The 19,962-nt window shown below is 38.7% G+C and overlaps 1 protein-coding gene and 1 pseudogene across 2 annotated transcripts in view; both read left to right on the top strand.

Moving 5' to 3' along the window:
• The first annotated feature begins 1,355 nt into the window (after positions 1 to 1,355).
• On the top strand, positions 1,356 to 6,724 carry LOC117417880 (EEF1A lysine methyltransferase 2-like; annotated as a pseudogene).
• Positions 6,725 to 8,983: 2,259 nt separating this feature from the next.
• LOC117418445 (protein FAM53B-like) overlaps positions 8,984 to 19,962 on the top strand; it is a 28,819-nt gene continuing 17,840 nt past the window's right edge. The window contains exons 1-2 of one of the 2 annotated variants that reach the window (XM_034031512.3): positions 8,984 to 9,205; positions 19,665 to 19,920. In XM_034031512.3, coding sequence (XP_033887403.3) covers positions 19,843 to 19,920 — 78 coding nt within the window. In that variant the 5' untranslated portion in view covers positions 8,984 to 9,205; positions 19,665 to 19,842. Of the gene's footprint in view, positions 9,206 to 9,244; positions 9,592 to 19,664; positions 19,921 to 19,962 lie in introns of those variants that run through there. The other variant, XM_058985196.1, reaches the window with a different exon arrangement.

Below are 19,962 nucleotides of genomic sequence, written 5' to 3'. Positions count from 1 at the left end.
TCCTCTGTTTTCCCATTGGTCTTGCCATACACCCATTATGTTTGCTTTAGCCACAGCATTCTCCTCTGCAGGACTCAAAGGTATTATTATGTCAATTTGTTCATTTAGAGTCGCTTTTTTCTTATTCTTCAAAATCCACAATTTCATTTCCTAAGATACTCGAGTGACTTGGAATCCAATCAGAATATGTCTACCATTTTTATAGCTAGTATGTAATTTCTGAATAATTTCATATATAATATCTATCCTATCTCCTGTACGATATTACAAACTAAAGCTTCTGTTCGGATTCTGTTATCTATAACCAAAACCATTAGGCTCTGTAAATGTTTGCATTTCTATTTGTTTATCATCAATGACTTTTAAAAAAATGGATACAGTGCATGCATCATTATTATTTATTTTTTAAAATCCATAATGCATTGTACAAACGTGTGTCCTCCTATCCTATTCTCTAAACTCGATTCTAATGCCTGTATCGAGTTTAGAGAATCTGTAAAAATCATAATATTTTCTTTATATTCGTCTTATCTATGGCCATAAGCATTGCAATCAACTCTGCAGTAAATACTGATAAATGATTTGATACTCTTCCCCTTTTAAATATTTCAAATTTGTGTATATAGTAAACATATCCTGTTTTCCCAGATTTAGGGTCTTTTGATCCATCTGCAACATCTCTGCCTTTTTTTTTTTTTTTTTTTTTTTTTACATATTCCTGTCCTTTTGTCGTAGTTTCCATTTTATTTCCTTTCTTGTTAATTATTGTAGTTAACAGCTTACATATTTTTGGTTTCTTAAACATCCATTTTAACATCAATATTTTATATATTTTCCATTCTTTTTATTTCCTCAATCTTAATCTCTTTTGCCCAATTGGTCACATGGAATGCAAATCGTGCAATCCTCACTTAGGAATATTGAATTTAAACAGTGCAATGAGTGTGTGTAACGTCGCTGCTAATTGGTGGACGCTGGTTCTTGATTCAGTTGCCGGTAGGTCACAGAGCAGAGCAGAGAGGAAGGTGGATTTGTTCCATCAAAGTTGGGAACAAAAGAATAGTTAATACGCTCTGGGTTATAAATTAACATTCGTGTTACGCGCTAATTAAGAACCTGACTTCTGCGGCTGCACCATTTCGAGAATGACGATGCGTACGCGATTCTGGAATTGTGCACGTATTAACGGTGTTAGATTTTCAAAAGCCATGCACACATGGCAATGAATTAGTTGTCAAAGCACTTTTTATTGCACGATATTACAAACTAAATCTTCTGTTCGGATTCTGTTATCTATAACCAAAACCATTAGGCTCTGTAAAAGTTTGCATTTATATTTGTTTATCATCAATGACTTTTTTTAAAAAATGGATACAGTGCATGCATCATTATTAGTTATTTTTTTAAAAATCCATAATGCATTGTACAAACGTGTGTCCCTTATTTCTGCTCGGCATTTTGTTTGTCCACACAGGCAAGCGATAAGAGAGCATCAGGCAACAAGAACGCCCGCGTTGTGTGGATTTTAACATTTCAATTAACGTCTTGCTGTTTTGGGAAGAATTTTAGATAGAATGGATTCTGCGTACTGTCGTGGTCAATAAATTATCTAATTAATTATAAGGTTTTTAATCCTCGTTTGTATTGTGCCGTTAAGACGCGTTCCTGAAATTTGCACACGAATTGGGTTTGATAAACACCAGCTTGCCCATTTCAGCAGCGTGGAAAAAGAAAGGAAAGAAAAATCAATGTCTGCAGTACAAGATTGTATTGATTGAAATTGGACTTGGAACGCTGCTTGTGTTTTTAATACATTGTAATTGGAGCGGTGATGTCATCTGAAGACGTGGATGAGGGTCTTCGCTAGGATTTTGTGCGTGCATGGGTGTATGTCATTGTGTTTTGGATGCAGAGTGTTGCCTCAGTATTTATTTATTTGTTTGTTTGCAGTTGGGATGAAGCCTACACAAGAGAACTGCAGACTTTCAAAGAAATTGGGGATGTTGGGGAGATCTGGTAATTACTATTTTAATATGTGATGAATGATGTTGCTTAACAGAAAGTGACAGATTGTCAGTGCTGGATTCAGACCTTTAATCTACTGTTCAACGAATCCACAATGGATTCAGTTTTCTTCCCTTGCATCTGTCAATACAGTTTCATACAAACAGCTTCTTTATATATAAATATACAATTTATTTAAAATGAAAGTACATATTTCTGATATCATCTGCTTCTTTCAAAACCGCACATCCATGACCTAAGTAATTATTTTTATTTTTTTAATTGGGATTTCACAAGAAGTGAAAGTGTTTAGATGCTACTTTTTAACTTTGTGGGTTTTTTTTGTTTTTTTTAAAATTATTATTATTATTGAAAAAAATCAGGAGGTATTTAGTATTGTTGGCCAAAGCTTTGCTTTCTTTACTTCCAGTCTGTTTGCATTTTTTTTCATTTCCTCTACATTTCTGACCCAGACTACAGAACGGATCATTCAGAAGCTGCTCTAGACTGTGCTTTTAGTGGTGAAGGACACTGTCCAGATTTGACCGCTAATATTGGGTTTGAAAAGAGTCCTTAATTTAAAGGATACATTGGTTTGTTTTCTCTTTAGAAGACTGGGAAGCAAATACCAGGGTGTCAGATGTACTCGTGGTTGTCATGGCAAAATAGTTTTCTCGCCTTGTGCACAAATTTTACCTGGTTTAATACCTCTCTGTGTATTTAAAAATAAATAAATGCATATATAAATAAATCATTTCACTCCATGGTCTAGTGCAGTAAGCTAGTATTTCCTGTAGATTTCAAAACATTATTAATTATGTTGCTTTAGGGTAAATATTGACCGTGGTCAAGCTGAAACCTTGTGCAGGTCAGGCTTGTGGCAGACTGACCGCATCCTGCCCTGGACCTTCGCTGTGACACAAGAGGGTCATCAGTGTTGACAGCTGTAAATTCAGCACACTCGCTATGCTCCAAATTCATCCTAAATTAAACCAGTGCACTCTCATCCGTTCAATTCACTGGGCCGAGATGACGATTCATTACCGTGTGTGTGTTTAAAAATCACAGTCTAAGTAGCATCTTTCAAAGCTGCACTGCTGCAAGATAAAGCCCTCTTTCATTTGCTGTCTACTTGGCAGACGAATTAGGGAGAGAGTGGGACGGTAAAGAGGGGGGGGGGGGTGCTTACAGTAATACTCCTTCTGTTGGCTCCTGAGATCTGAGGACGTGGACAAAGGCTAAGATGTATCGGCTGGACAAAAGATCTCAGACATAAAACCTAAAATGTGTTCAATGCAACTGTAAACCTCCCTGTCTCTTGTTTGCATTGTAACCAAATATTTTACAACTTGGAACAACTTATTTTATTTCTTCAAGTATAATATCTAGAAATATTATTTTGAAAAAAATGAAGTTTATTACAAATAATTTCTCATAGTTGCATATGCTCTTTCTGGTTAATTTGTGCTTTGCCACTTAAACATGCTGTGTGGTCCTTGTGATCCAGGAAGAAGACTTTCTAAGCCCCTCTCCTGAGCTGTCAGGGTTTGGCGTGTGAATCGATAAAGGGACGTTTGATGCGATCAGTCTGAACCCAGAGAACGCGGCAGAGAGCAGAGAGCAGTATCCTCGGGCTGTGCGCTCGGTGCTCAAAGACGACGGGCTCTTCATTATCACATTGTGTAACTGGACCAAAGACCAGCTTCTTAGCATTCTCCGCAAAGGTGCGTCACCATTTTATTCTCCTGACAATCTGTATTTGGCTTTTCAGCAGCGGCTGGTTAGGCTTTGGCTGTGAGGAAGCAATACCAGTCCCAGTTGTGGAGACTAATAATAATAACAGTAACAATAATAATGTATTTATCTAATAATAATAACAATAACAATAATAATGTATTTATCTTTATCCATGGTGGGGAGTGAGGAGACGCTTATTTGTAAGTGTGCAGGATCTGGTTGTTTGTGTTTCACTCATCCTGTAAAGTTCTTGCTGCACCCCAGTTTGCAGTTTTGTCTTTCAGTCTATGTATCTGATAATTTAGCTGCTTCCTGGTAGCTCATGCAATGTATTTCACTTTGTGTCCTTTCTTATATTCAGGATTTGAGAGTCAGCAGGAGCTGCCAGTTTGGAGGGAGAACCAGTAATAGTGTGACAGTGCTGGTTTTAAAGAGGAAGAAATACACACTTTTATTAAATACAGGACTGAACCACAAATAGCTTTTTTGGGATGGAGTCTGCCTTGTTGTTGCCAAATAAACTTTTGAAAGGGCTTGTTTAAAGGTCCTAGGAATCTACGGCAACATTTTCTACAAAGAAGGACTCGGATTACATGGATTTTTGTTATTTGTACAAGACAGAATTTATACAGAACTTTAAGTTTATGCAACATTAGGAAATCATTTCAAGGTGCTTTTTTATATAAAGGAAAACTTGCATAAAAATATGGAGACATTTTCACAGCCATTACCCTGACTATGTTCAGCATAACTTGACATCTCTATCAGCTTTGGTTTCTGCCTGCTATAAATGCTGAGCCTGCAACCAACTCTAAAGTTTTACTTCAGGAATTTACTTTCATTTCCCCTGCTGATTTGCTCAGTTTTTATTATAAGCATCCTCCAAAGATATTTTTGCCAGCATTATTGTTAGTAAAGTGCTTGTGTCAACTTGAGAGCATAAAGGTTACAAATGTGTATCTTTTACAGTTAAAGTTGTCTCTGAAACAGTGAGAAGGTTGAACCATTTGAAATCAGAAACAGAACAGCAGGTGGGGGTGTTCTCTAAAGTGTTAGATAGTGTAGCACTAATACTTTACAGCACCTGGTCTCTCAGACAGGCACCAGGGCATGACACATTTTGTTTTGTTTTATTCTATTCCCATGTATAGAAGCTGTGGTTCTGGTTTTCCCAAACTCTCACCAAAGTGCCTGAAATGATCCTGGTAGGGCTACCAGCTAGGCAATGAATATTTTATTGTCATGTTCTGCCTGAGATAACAAGAGCCAATTTTAACACTAACTCGGTATCTTTTCCTTTCAATATGTCTCATTGTAAATCTAATGGGGATAATGTTTAGAAAAGAAATAAATATGTTTTTAAGAGTCACCTTTGATATGAACACTGGTGCTTTTTTTAATCAACTTTTTTATGACTATAAAAATGTTCCCCCTTCAAGATATTTTACTCTTTGCACTTCCCTTTTTTATTACAAAATTGCTGGTTAAGGATTGTAGGAGGCTGCTGCTAGAAGCAATGCTTTGGAACTTAATGTTGTTCAGCAACCAATGTAGAACTGATTTACATAATAATAATCTATTTTTATATAGCGCCTTTCATAGTGGACCACCATCACAAAGCGCTTTACAAGATATAGGACTCGGTGTGTGAACTATGCATCAGCTGCAGAGTCACTTACAACAACGTCTCACCTGAAAGACAGAGCACAAGGAGGTTAAGTGACTTGCTCAGGGTCACACAATGAGGAAGTGGCTGAACCGGGGACCTCCTGGTTACAGGCCTGTTTCTTTAACCACTGGACCACACAGCCTACATCCCCATCTTAACTGCTGTAAGGCTCCTTATTTTGTACCTATGGGATTTCTAGCTTGTATCTAGTTACCTTTTTAATTTGTATCGCTTTTAATGATGAGTTTTCCTAGAAAACCCGTCAAGCAAGAACATGTTGACTCTTACAGTATTCTTCCCTGTTCTGTAATACCGGTAGTGGAATAACAAAATGTAGAACTTTGGTTTGTAACCTGACACCCAAATGGAGCTCTCATATGGCTGGAATAGCTGCCATAAGAGAGCTCCATACATGGGTGCAATCGATCAGTGTCAGTTCCATCTCTATAAAGATTGAAGAACAGTAAGCTCAGATGCAGTGTCAACTTTTAAAGGCCAAGTTATTCATAGGTAGTTCTGTACAGTGTTCTACAGTTGCCTCTGCAGTTAAATCCTTTTTAAACCCTGTGCAGTATCATAGGGCACAAGGATTTTCCCATACCAATTTTAAATGATTGTCACACAAATTCAGATTTTTTTTATTATAATTTAACATCTATGTGTACAGTAAGCCATATTCTCTTGCATGCATTTTATTAATAATTAAAACTTGGTGTCTCAGCAAATCCTAGCATTGCCCTGTGTTCCCTGATACCAGACATTCCTTGTATTAGCTTGCATTATGTTTTGCACACAAAAATAAATATTGCTGTCAAACATACTTAGATGCAGTAGATGCCACTTTTCAGCTTGACGATGAATAACCCAAATGGGTTTTGAGGTCCCAATTTATAATTGTCATAGTACCTGCTGTTATATTTCCAGGGCAGAAGGTAAGCTCAAACCCTTGGAATTGTTAACTGAGGAGGGGGTGTCCAATTTAAATAGGGGCACAATGTCCGTTTGCATTAAAAACCCTAACATATCCTTGAGTTCTTGGAAAGTGTTACAGGTTTGCGCAGGGGCATGTTGATTGGCAAGTTGTCCCGATACAACAGACATAATCCTTCAGAAAGCTTTTTGTTTGAAAAGCTATTAAGGAACTATTTAACAAATACGGTTAGGGAGGAGATAAAATATTTCAAAACGTTCTAAAATGGTTGTTGAGTCAATTTTCAGAAAACACTCCTTAAAGTCTTGGCAAGGTATCTGTTTGTCTAAGAACACTCACCCACAAGATGCAAAATAAACGGCTGAGCCAACCTTTTCAGTGCCTGAATGTTGTAATAGTGGGTCAAATGAATCCCTAGCTTGATCAAGCAATCCAGTTAGAAATGTGCATGATTACCTACATGTACAAATGTGTGTGGCACAGGTCAACTGATTAAGATCTAGTGCCCCATGCAGTACATATTGTTGAAGGGTGATGATTATTAGCTTATTTAATCATTCCTAGACGTGTTTACTGCAGAATGGAATCAAATTGCAATTTAGTGGGGATGGTGGTCAACTTTAAAATGTCTTGTTTTCTGATATACAACCAAGCTTAAATATTTGATTTAAAACCTACTGCTGCAAGTTGGGACAGGCGTACACTGTTTAGATCACAGAGTGACGATTTAAAGGGTAAGACGTTGGTATGTACATCTCTGCTCTTTAAAATTGTGCCAAGGGATCCATAAAGAACAAAACTCCAGATAGTTACAATGCCTCCCTGTGAAAGTTGGGGGCAATTGAGTGAAGCATGTTGTGAAATGTAGTCTGATGCCTTCATTGTACCAATAACAGACTTGTGTGCTTCACAAGGGCCCATGTGGTTGTAATATCTAGAATGTATTTATAGTATATAAAACTGGACAGGAAATGTGCAGTGCAGATCTGTGCTATATGCAGTATTTAATGGCAACATGAGCTGATTTTACATCTGTTTTAAACTTTTTTGTAAAGCGTTCAGTGTTATAAAGACGGTACCTCAAGCTGAAATGCAGTGCAGCAAATATTTATAAGTTTTTTTTTTTTTATTTTGTATCCAGGGAAACTGCTTGAAGTATCTTAATGAGATGTTCTTGTGGTGATTTAACATGTTTAGTGAATAGCTGTGTAGAATGTGGAAAGCAATGACTCACAGTACCTGTTTAAAGCAAGACATTCTCTCCCTATTAAGTAATATACATAAAAGCATTAATAGTCTCACAAAGAGAGGTACTGTAGGATAAATGTAATTACCGTGTGTTTGAAATCAGTTTATATTTAATCCGGTGCAGTGCATTCCCCACCAATGGAGTTAGGGTTCATCTCCGTTTTAGCTTTTCATTTACAATGTATCAAAAGAATCTCCAAAGCAGCCACAGATTAAAAATAAAATAAACTTCAAAGGTTTCTGAAATCCATATATGTCACCCTTTTCACTGCCCTTTTTTTAAACGGTTGAACTTCACTCCAATACATTGTATTCACTTTGAAAGGTCTCTGAGAATCAACACCATAGCTTTGTGTTGCTCCACTTTAACTCAAGCTGCCCCATCCTGCTCTGCAAACAGTGGGGCTGGGGTATGAGTTCAATGTTTCCTCTGAGGTGGAGTCTGCTGCAGGGACCATTAGGACTGCTCTATAAGATTGAGCCCTGTGCCCTATGTGAGCCCTGTGCACACAAAGCTGCTGTGTAGTCCCTGAGCTTGTGTAGTCCCTGAGCTTGTCATCAATAAGGGCAATCCAGATGCTTGAACCGACTCACTCACAATCACAAAGCTGTATGTATGTAAATCACATTGTTCCGGATGTATGTATGTATGTATGTGTGTAGAGACATACATAACCATGAGGGTTAAGTATAGGTTGTTGAACATGTGACATTCTTCAAAAAAATGTTCTACTTTGTCAATAGTTTATTTTTTGCATTTTGGAGGTTTTTTCTTCTTAAACAGAATAATAATAATAATAATAATAATAATAATAATAATAATAATAATTAATAATAATAATTTATGTATTTTTTAAAATTAATCAGCTTCTACCCTTTCCCAATTAGCAAACTACTGACCGCCACTATAGTTTATTATTTTACGACGAAGGAGTCTGCGCCACGTAGTCTGACCGAAACAATTTAGTCACAACATATGTAACACTTGAGAGGCTAGTGGTAACTAAGGGGTATGCGACCCGTTACAAAAGAGAATCGTCCATCAACTGACGGCTCCAAATACTATCCAATTCAATATGAACTGAGCATAGTTTCAATTGCCAGAAAAAGTCTACTTCCTTGATGTTTGCTACTCTAGAGTAGACCGTGCCAAGTGCAACAGGGCAGCGGGAAGGTTGAATGGCAAGGAAAAGTTATCGTCGTCTTGGAAACTGCGAGCTGTAACTTGCAGAGGTGGACTGGAGTCCGGTCTGACATTTGTTATAAATCCTGAGGAGGGAGCGCCTAGTTTGAGATGAGTTTCTCAGAAATGCATGAAGTAGATCCCACCCCCACCCCCCTGCAGTTGAGAAATGGTTTGGCTGTGTGCGGATATTGTTACAAAATGTGTAAAGTAAAGAGTCTGCCCGTGCAGTTTATTTCAGTCAGTCAGTCAGTGAGATTATGTGGATTGGTTGTGGAATGTGATGTGCACGAAGGCACGAAGGTTTTTTTTTTGTTTGCATGTGCCGAAGATGACATTATGAACTCAGGCTGACTGAAGACAGATATTTGCGATTGGTCCGTGCAACATCCCAATCCTTTGCTCGAGAGAATATAAAAAGATGCTTGTTCCCGTGGGTATTTTTTTTTAAACCTAATATATTTAACGATACAGTCCTCTAACGTTAAAGGTGATGCACGCAAGTTTCTGTATATGACTTTATTAAAAGTTACATTGATGGAGGTGGTTTGTTCTTTGTAAGTTTAGCATTCAGATTTTTTTTTTTTTCGTCAGCACCTTGATAGAACAGGCTATGCTTGTGTGGAGACACACCAGGCAGTAATGCTTTAACACCAGCTTAAGACGGCTATTGCGCATTTAGTTACTTGCAAACAGTGTATATTGCAAAGAATGTGGGATTTCAATGCCTCTTCGCACGACTTGCTTCCTTAAATGTACGGCTGTGAAGTCGCATTTTTGTCAATATGTCACAGAGGTGGGCAATGCAGTTCCACGGGGGTAAGCCATTGTGTTTATTTACTAAGTAGTATGTTCTCATCCAGGCTACTTCGAGTTTTGTGTTTTGCTTCTTAAGGATCTGATAAAATGACATGATGTCTGCAATGACAAATGCCCCAAAACGAACTGATCCTACCGTTGTGTTTAAAACGTGCTTTGTTGCACCGGTATTGTAATATGTTTGACGAATGCAATGCATCAGTTCAAGTTTATATTTCTGTTGACACGTTATTTTGCAACATTTTATTAAAATGTATCCAAAATAGTGGAACTTGACCGTTCTGTGCATTTGTCTGCCAAAGTAATATGTTTTGATCTTTTGACTGTAGTAGCTCGTGATCACCGCGTCTGTATAGATTATGCATGTTGTGGGTCCTGATTTAAAATGATCATTTTGCCTTGTTACAAGAACTGCACTGTTAGTGTTGTTGGGGGGGAAAAAAGCTCAACTTCCACTATACACGGGCTGGGCATACAAACAATATAGATAGTACAGATGTTAGTTGTTCTGCATATTGAATATAGAGTATGCACCAGTTATAGGTATAAGGAAGCATACGGGTTTATTTATAGCTTCTGCTGCATGGAGTAGAATTGTTCAAGTTGAAGGAGCAGCGTCCGCTTAGCTCTTGTCCTCTGTTCTAGTACTGCTCACATTTCTAGCCCTCCGAAGTACATTCTAGCAAGATCCTTGAACAAACTATCGGCACGTTAAGAAAAAAGCTCCATTTTGTGCATGGCTTTTCACTTGAAATTGTTGCAACAAACTGTATGATTGTATTACGGATGAACAACAAATGTTATATTGGGTGGCATTGTAGTCTCCCTTTCTCTCAAACTGCATATTTCTTTATTGTTATTATTATTATTATTATTATTATTATTATTATTATTATTATTACTGGTGTTGTGAACCCTTCGTATTAGACCCCGAGCACACCTCCATCAGTGATAACCTTATTTCACTTTGTATAACATAAACATAGCGGTTCAGACAGCTACTTCATTTCCATTTTGAACTTTCATGGGATTCTTTTGTCAGGCTTAATGCTCAGTTAAAGTGGAAAAGCTCACTTGGTCATACAGTATGTGAGAACTTGTTGCTAATCTACAGAAATGCAGTGGTAAAAACAGAACATTTAGTTCAGTGGAATATTAGATGCTGTTGAGCAGAATGCCCACTGGGGATGCACTGAGAAAACAAAAGAAAACACTGAGGTTGGCACATGTTTGTATTGCACAACACTGAATGTGCCTTGTTCCTTTCAGCTGACAGCAGTCAGGTCTAGTTTTTTTGTTAGTAAAACACTGGCCAAGTTTGCATTTATTTTACTTTATTTGTTTAAAGATACTCTTACATCTCTAGAGCAAACTTGGATGTGGTGTAATGAATGTATCTGGTGCTTGTTTCGTTGTTCCCATGCTGGTCACAGTATTTATACAGGTTGTGTTTGTTTGTGGAGCACTGGGAACATACTTGTGTCTTGAAGGACTGACAAATACACTTGAGCTGAATCCAGTGTTTTTTTTTCATTAGCTACCTGAATGAAATGATCAGGCTTCAGCTAAATCTGCAGTGAACTTACTAAACGTATTGCAGGCTTATAGGCTAGTATAAATACCAGTGTCAATCCCTGGCACATGTTCTAGCTCATGTTCACACGCATTTATTTCAATGATCTGTTCCACTAACTGGGACTGCAGGGCACTGTTGCCTGATTGTAGAAATGGGTTTTAAGGCCATGGTGGCAGAAACTTTATAGATTCCTCTCTTGAAATCTTAAAATACATGACAAACACCATAACAGTTATTCTTTTAAACAGAATACTGATAATATGCAGAAGTAATGCTAGATAAGCTGATCATGCTGATCATATCTCGGCCACTACACGCACCTGCCGATTCCACCTATTCAACATCTGCAAAATACGCCCCTCCATCTCTTTCTCTGCCACTAAACTCCTGGTTCATGCTCTCATCTTCACCCGCCTCGATTACTGCAACTCCCTCCTCCTTGGCCTTCCCTCCTACGCCTTCACACCACTACAGCAAATTCAAAACGCCTCTGCCCGTATCATATTCAACCTCCCCCACTCCTCTCATACCTCCCCTCTTCTCCACCAGCTACACTGGCTCCCTGTTTACTATCGCTGCTTATTTAAATTCCTTACCCTAGTCTACAAATCCCTCCATGGTCTCGCCCCACCCTTTCTGGCTGCACTTATCACTTACTATGTTCCCTCCCGTCCCTTACGCTCTCAAACTCTGTTGTCCCTCTCGGTCCCACCCTCGCCCTGTGCCCAATCCTGTTTCTGTTCCTTCTCCCTCCTGGCTCCCCTTCATTGGAATAAACTCCCACTCCATATAAAACAGTCCCCTACACTACGCAGTTTTCGCTCCTCCCTTAAAACTCTTTTCACCCTAGCCCATCCCACTGCGTGTCCTAGCCCCTAACCCCTGGTCAGGTCTTTGCTTGCTTGCCCAACCCTGCCCTAGCCTCTGTTCTCACTGTAGCACCACTCTACTTACTCACCCTTGCCCAATAAACGTACCTTCTTCCTTCAGCCTTTTCTTTTGAATGTACCGTTTAGTTTAAAAATTGTTCAGCGCCTTGGTTAAAGGCGCTATATAAATAAATATAAATAAATAAATAAATAAATAAGCCATTCATATCAATGCGGTTTATATGAGTATTCTGGCAAATGGAGCACCGAATGGGAAATAATTAATCTAGCTTCCTTCCTTTCACAACCTTCTCCAAGGCTCCAGTGTACAGCAGGCCACTACTAATTGACCCACCTAACCATCAAGTCTGCAGGGCTGGGGTTGGGAGATCACCAGTAGCAGAAATCTGCTTAGCAATTCCTGAAACAACCCATTGACACATTTGGCTGTGGGATAGTTTTGAAACTGCATGTGAGCGATTTTAATTAGATTTCACAAAGCGCTAAGGATTTCCCCTGCATGAGCGGCACAGCGTCTCTTTTTAATTGTGGTGTTAGCGAATGGAAACATGGTGTATTGTTATTAACACCAATGCGGCAGCTACAAATCACTCTTGATCAGGATGTAATCTGTAAGTAGCTGTAGCTAATGTTTCTGGTCATCTGTGCCATTTGATAGCAGTTTGGAGATAGCTAAACAGTAAAGTCGATAACAAGCTGATAATAAAGCAAACAATAAAATAGTTAAAAAAAAACAAAAAAAACACCCTTCCCTACCTGTTGGCTATGTCTGTCCTAATTGAACGAATACAGTAGGTATTTAAGGTTTTGTTAGCTATTGACCACCCGGTGATGTCATTTGGGAGGTCAGCTTGCTCATCTGCTTGAAGGGCAACTGGACCAGCTTCCAATGAAATGGACACACAGACCAGTGTCCAGTGTTGTTCAACATCTAAATCCATCCCAAATCATCGCTGCATAGTACATGAAACGGCCATTGCTGGACTTTTTTTTTTTAAGAGAATTAAAAGTGGAGGAAACCGTTTGGCAATGTGGCTCTACAGCACTGAAAGAAAAGAAGGCCGCTTTTGAAGCATGTCAAGTTTCACATTTTAGTTTTTGAAATTAGAGTATTGTATTGTTAGAACTTTTCTGTGCCTTGAAAAACTGGCTGCCTGATTTTCTTGTGTCTGCAGAACAAGACTATCCTTGTTTTCTCAAGGAAGTTTTAAAATGCTGTTCAGTTTGTTACAGGGGGGCTTTCCAAACTAGGTCTGCTCTGTAGATATAAACAAAGTGGTGTTCACGATGTCCCAGTGAATTAGATAGTAATTCCAAAGCTAGAAATATTATGGTGGTGTTGTTTACCATAGAATCACTGGAAATGGAGGCTAGACAGTTGCGATTAATTAACTGAGGGAATCGGGTGGTTTATAATAAAGGACCTCATTGAACTTTTCAAATTCAGTGATGAAAATAAGACTCCTATTACATAGCAGTCCACCTATTCCACATATTTACTACGAGTTTTATTAGCCCCAATGTAGAGGTAACAAGCTCAGGTGTGTCCTTGTTAAACTTGAATCAAACTGCTATGCAATGGAAGTATTTTTTGCATCCCTGAAATTGCACATCGTATAACGTATTAACTTATTTTATATATGCACCACTTTGACTAATCCCAGGCTTGGGAAATATATATATTTAATATTTTTTTTAAATTTGAAAACATGAGTGCTTATCATATGTTTCATAAAGTTTAAATATATGTCTCATATATATATAATACAATCATATATAATAGTTTTTTATATCTTCCATATAATTTCAGTCAAACTGCTGTTTAAAAGCAGAACTCAAGGAATAATGTGTTATTCTAGCATCATGCTTGAGAAAACAGCGCACATTGTTTGCAATTGGAAGCAACTTCAAAAAATAAGAAAAAAAAGAAGGTTCAGTTTAATTGCATATTTCCATCCAGTTTTACAATCTCAAAGGCATTGTACAGCACTGAAACATACACTTTGTTATGACTGGTGTTCATAAGTATTACTAGGGAAGGTTCTTGTGTGTAAAATGTGTACTTTTATGGGGTTGAAGTGAATTTTTGTTTTGATGGAGAATTGAATGCTATTCTATTTGCTGATACTGTACATCTCCACAGTGATTAGATAACCCTGAATGCTCATGTAGCATGTGAATGTAATGCTGCTTATGAATTTACATTTGGACTTAAGTATGCTTAATAAACAACACTCCATTAGAGTGGCACTTTAATGCTTTAAAAACACACTTTAAACTGAATTGAAGTAGCCAGTGCATGCTTTATGAGTTCTTGCCAAAACTATTGGTAAAAATAAATAGTATACATTCTGATACTGTACCCATGGTGTCTTCATTGTACTGTATACTATACATGTACTCCTCAGTATTGTGGTGTAGCTAGTTTCTGTTAAGAGTCACTTCCAGAATCATATTTGTGGGTTATGTGAAGACATCTCTGGAGCCATTTTTATTGTATGGGTGTGTTTCCATGACTGGCTTATGTTGTTACTAATAAATTATTCAAAATGTACAAGAATAAAAATGGACTGACAGTGGGGTATTTGAGGAAGTTGAGACAATCGTATATATACACGCAAGGCAATTCCTATGCGGGGAGGGGAGCATTGTTGTTAGGACAAGCATAAACACAGGGTATGCTGCGGTCTGTGTTGAATCTGTGTCCTTGAAAAGGCAGTGTTTGAACAGTTTTGAGTGTAAACACACCAAGTAAATGGTGAGAGATTTCATGAGAGATGGCGATATTCAAGTCTGTATCCTACAGAAGGGCAGTGGTGGGTGATGCATGTTCAGGATTGCACCAGCCTAACCCTTCAGGTACTTGAGCCACAGTGAGAGGGAGACTACCCTGAGTCCACAGGCTAGGCATTGTGCAGTATTGCATGCAAGTTCCAAACATCTATTCATCATCAGGAAGCTGTTTATCTTTCAGTGTTTGCTGCTGTTCCATTTCTACATTCTAGCAATCATTTGACATTTCTGGAGGTTCACTTACAGTAAGTATATTTCTTCTATAATTGCTCATGCAATATTTTTAAACAGCTGTTGTCAATGAAGGGGGGGGGGGGGGGGGATGCATTTGAATTTCCTTATGAGTTGTTTCCTGTGTACAATAGTGCCAGTATGGTAGCATGGAACTGCTATAGATTATCAGTGCATATGGATTAATAGCACTCCTACATGTACACTATATGAATATCCGTACAAGATTTTACTGTGGCGTTCCTCTCACACACATGTGTCTAATTGGAAGTGTCTACGCCATGAATGACAGATGAGCTGAGATCTACAAACTCATTCCACTTGATTCAAGACCGATTTTAATCTCATTCCAGTCTTTCTCTTTGTGTTTTTTCCTAAATGGGGCAAAAAAAAATTCTTAGAAGTAATAGGTAGAAATTACTACTTCCCCTCGAGCTAGTCAAATAGACAGACATTTTTTAAAATGTATTTATCACACTCCTTCGGTTCCCACAGTGAGTCACAGTTTGTAGCTGTGTCTTGAAGGGAAGTGATTTTGTAAGGTTTTGCTTTTGGACAATAGTAGTTAGCGTGTCTTATACCAAAGGTTATAATCCTTGTGAAACTGGATGCTTTTGCACTTTGATTGCGCTGTTGCATGCAAGTTTGCAAAATAATACAGGGTGGGGTTATCTTGTATGACTGCTAATAATATACATAAGATGACATTAGCACATACTCACCTTAGATATGCTTAACTTGTATGCATTTTTAAAGCCACTGTACTCTGCCATTTTTAGTGTGCCAACTTTTGCTGTTTGACACAAGGAACAGAGAGGTTGTTAAGCTCTTACAAATGGTGCACCCTTCCTCGAGCCATGTGATTTGAACAGTCCCATCACCAATATCAACACCAAGTTTGCACTACTAATTGAACTCGGCCCATACTTGTATATATGCATATGGGTCATCCCATACCAACGTTGTCAGACCATCTCAGATTTTGTTAGAAAAATTAATCTGGGGGTTTTTGGGCCCACTGAGTTAAGAAATGGTAATACATTTTTTTTCTTTTTTTCTCTTTTTTTTCTTTCCCCCCTTCGAGCTGTGATCTGGCAAAGGTCAACCTAAAGTGAAAAAGTGACCCTGACCAGAAAAATCATCCTGGGCTCAACTTAGATGCTACCATCATGTGTAGCACCTCGATAGAGCTTTTGAGAAAAAAATACCAGGAGCACCTAACTCACTTTTGGCAAGTTGCCACACAAGGGGCAAGTGACGAGTTTTATTTGAGCTTCAGCCCAATCCTTTACCCTGTAGGGGATGCAGGTCCTAAAATGTTAGTATTGCTGTAAGAACCTTAGGGTCCACTTTCCAAATTTTGTGAAACACCTTTGGTTTCAAGGCCCACACTGGTCATTAACCCCTTCTTTTTTTGGTATTTCAGGGTGTGCTTTAAATTACTGAAATCTTTACATAGAAACGCAAGGGCAGCAGAATACAGTGTTTTGAGAGTTTGTATTTCCATGTTTCCATATTACGGTGTATAATTGAACCTGAAAAACTGCTGCCTAGATTTCATCCAAAGAAAATAATGTTCCAAAAGGCATGAAATTGCTTCCTGGTTTCTATGTATCCCATAAGAGCTGCAAACGTTTCAGGTGGTAGATCTAATGACAACGCCATAAATAATCATTACTCCATTGTTATGCCAGGAGAGATTAAACTGATAGACGTGGTGTAGCCTGAGACTGAAACTTTGAATCCCCCCCCCCCCAGGACTCTCAGGGTCAGAACTGAGAAAGCATGTGTGTGCTGCAGAGGGGATTACTGTGGTGGTGGAAAAGCAAATACAGGGATGGAAATAAAACTCCCTTTGCAAAGAAGTTTCACCCATTCCAGGTTTTACTGTGAGTTTGATTAGTCACAGTGTATTGGTAACAAGCTCAGGTGTGTCTATGCAGTGGGAGTCTTATTTCCATCCCTGTAGTATCTTCTGCTTTTGTTGCACCTGTGAGAATAGATGCGTTCTCTAGACTTTACTGTTTTGACTGAATAGCAGGGTGGATGGTCCTTCCCAAGTCAAAGCTTAGATAAAGATTACTTTTCATTACTGTATTCAAAGGAGGCTGTGTGGTCCAGTGGTTAAAGAAAAGGGCTTGTAACCAGGAGGTCCCCGGTTCAAATCCCACCTCAGCCACTGACTCATTGTGTGATCCTGAGCAAGTCACTTCACCTCCTTGTGCTCCGACTTTCGGGTGAGACGTAGTTGTAAGTGACTCTGCAGCTGATGCATGGTTCACACACCCTAGTCTCTGTAAGTCGCCTTGGATAAAGGTTGTCTGCTAAATGAACAAATAATAACTCCAAATTGATGCCAAAACAAAATGCATACAAACAAAGCGAAACAAGCAAATTAGCTTGAGAATGTAAGCAAACTGAGAACTATCTTTAACTGCGTGTATAGTCAGATATCCCGTTTTAAAATGAAAATCCATGTGAGACCCACATATGGAGACTGGAAATGCACTGCACAGAAGATTAATGGAAGTTCTGATTTTTCTTTGTTCTCCTTGTGGTGCATAGGGGATATTTTAGTTTTCAGCTTGCAAGTTTTCAGTTCACTGCCATGTTACTCTATAATACGTATTTATACTTACACTGCTGGATAATGCAATGCCAGGATTGCTGCAAGTGGCAACACATGATTTCCAGCACAAGATCTAAGGTGGCATGCCAGCTGCAGTATTGTCAAGTATGCAGTCATTAAATATGGACCACCTGGGATACATAATGCCAGGGAAATTCTAGATGACCCTACTGAGCAGTTCATTCATTACCCTCTACTGATTTGTACTGATCTCTAATTAACCAGTTCTTTTAAACCGTTCTCCTTCGCTGTCCACTGGGATGATGCAGTCTATACTGGCTGTTGCAAGTTTAGGTGATAGGTAAAATAAGTATGAATACCTACTGTGTTCCTTTCCTTGCACTGGGGAATCTAGGATAAAAAAGGGGGGTACTGCTTTATAGCCTAGTGACAGCATACACAAATTATTATTATTATTATTATTATTATTATTATTATTATTATTATTATTATTATTATTATTATTATTATTTAGAAAGATTCTGACTTTGCGAACTTGCCGGGACTTGAACCACCAAAGGGCCATCGCTGCTCGGTCACTCCATGCTGTCTTGTTTGTTCTTGAATTACGATGACCTTCCTTTTTCCATCACAGACATCTAGGTTGTCTTGACCCCTCCTAGCATACGGGAATAAGTTACCGACCAGAGAAATTGTCTTACTTAACCCATGACCCCAATAGAGTAACTTCCAGTCATGAACGATTTGCCAAATTAGCATGGAAATTAAAACTAGCTTTAGGAGCCACATCCTGTATTGTTGATCCAAAGTGATAAATTACAGTAATATGAATCACATGCATGTGGTTGGTGTTCTCTGCCGAAGATTAAACACAAGCTATCTCTGTTCTCCCAGTGAGGTTTGTCTTGGCTCCTGTCCCTAGCGTATGGCCAGTGGGGTCTTGTGATCCCTTGCTCTTGTCAGCTCTTTGTTTCCCACGGTGTTTCATCCTCCACACAATGGCACTTTGTTCTGCAGACACCACCAGGGCTAATGTCAGGTTAGCAAGCTCCTTCTCTCTCTTTTTTCTCACTCTCACTTTCTGTACATTGAATTAATTGGATATCTTTTTCAGAGGTTGGCAAACTTTTATGAGGCGAGGTCTGGAGAAAGAGATTTGGCTCTTTAATCCCACACCATGATAGCATCTCCATGTGGCTTCCATCAGCTGTTTTAGAGCTGTCTTGGGTGAGCTGCTAATGGAAGGTGTTAACCAGGAGGTCACCGATATTCACCATATATTCACCAATATTGAAAACTGAGCACAGCACTGACCCAACATTCAAAATTGTGATTCCACAATTACATTTGTGATATCCTATCACCAGGTGACACGGTACTTAAGATGAAAAGGCAGGTGCCTTGATTGGCTGAGTGGGTATTCATGATTTACTGTATAATAGCTTTTATTAGTAAAACGTGTTCAATAGATCTGACTGCCTTGTGACCTACCATGTGGAAGGCTGTCTTTGTTTTGTATTAGCATTGGCTTATTAACCTTCATACTATGGTGTGTGTGCTGTTTCTCTTTGAAGATAGTAGGTATAGACTAAACTGTGTTCGAGACATGGAACTTTCCCTATGCACTAAGATCAAATGATGTGCCTACTTTTAAAATCCCTAAATCGAGATCTAATATGGGCCAACATGCCGTTGTATATCAAGTTATTTCTTGTCACCTTCTCTTGCTAGGACCCCCTTGGAAATTAGACATATAACTCAAGGGTTCTCTCTTGGTTAAATACAATAAATAAATAAATAGGATGCTAGAACCCCAATGCAGTAGGAGTTAAAGAATGCTGCTTGTGATTTTGCACGATGTACGAGACACTAAAGGTCATTAAGAAAAGGAGCCAAGAACAGACAGTGAGACTGGATCGTTTTCCTGCCCGTAGTTTTGTTGCTCTTGCTTGTAGTTTTATGATGTGGAAAAAATATTTTTCTGTTTGCACAGGGATTGGAGGAGGTTTGGAAAGCATCCCAGTAGTCTCCCTGTGTTCAGCCAATGGAAAGCAGTCCCGCTGAACTTTTCAACTGCGGACGCTTTGAAACGGGACACAGTGGCCGGTAAAAATGGATCCTGTTGACCTTTGCCTGCACTGGAATGGATTGGGAAAAACAAGTGTGTTACCATGGTGACCATCCTTACCAAGACACTGGAAAAGAAGGGTGCTGATGATGTAACACGCAGAGCCTCATACTTTGAAATGGTAAGATACCGAATATTACATTTATCGTAAAAACACAGTTTT

The sequence above is a fragment of the Acipenser ruthenus genome, chromosome 13 (genome assembly GCF_902713425.1).
Source record: "Acipenser ruthenus chromosome 13, fAciRut3.2 maternal haplotype, whole genome shotgun sequence".
Taxonomy (NCBI): Eukaryota; Metazoa; Chordata; class Actinopteri; order Acipenseriformes; family Acipenseridae; genus Acipenser; species Acipenser ruthenus.
Note: the sequence above shows the minus strand (reverse complement) of the source record. Positions and strands in the feature narration are given on the sequence as shown.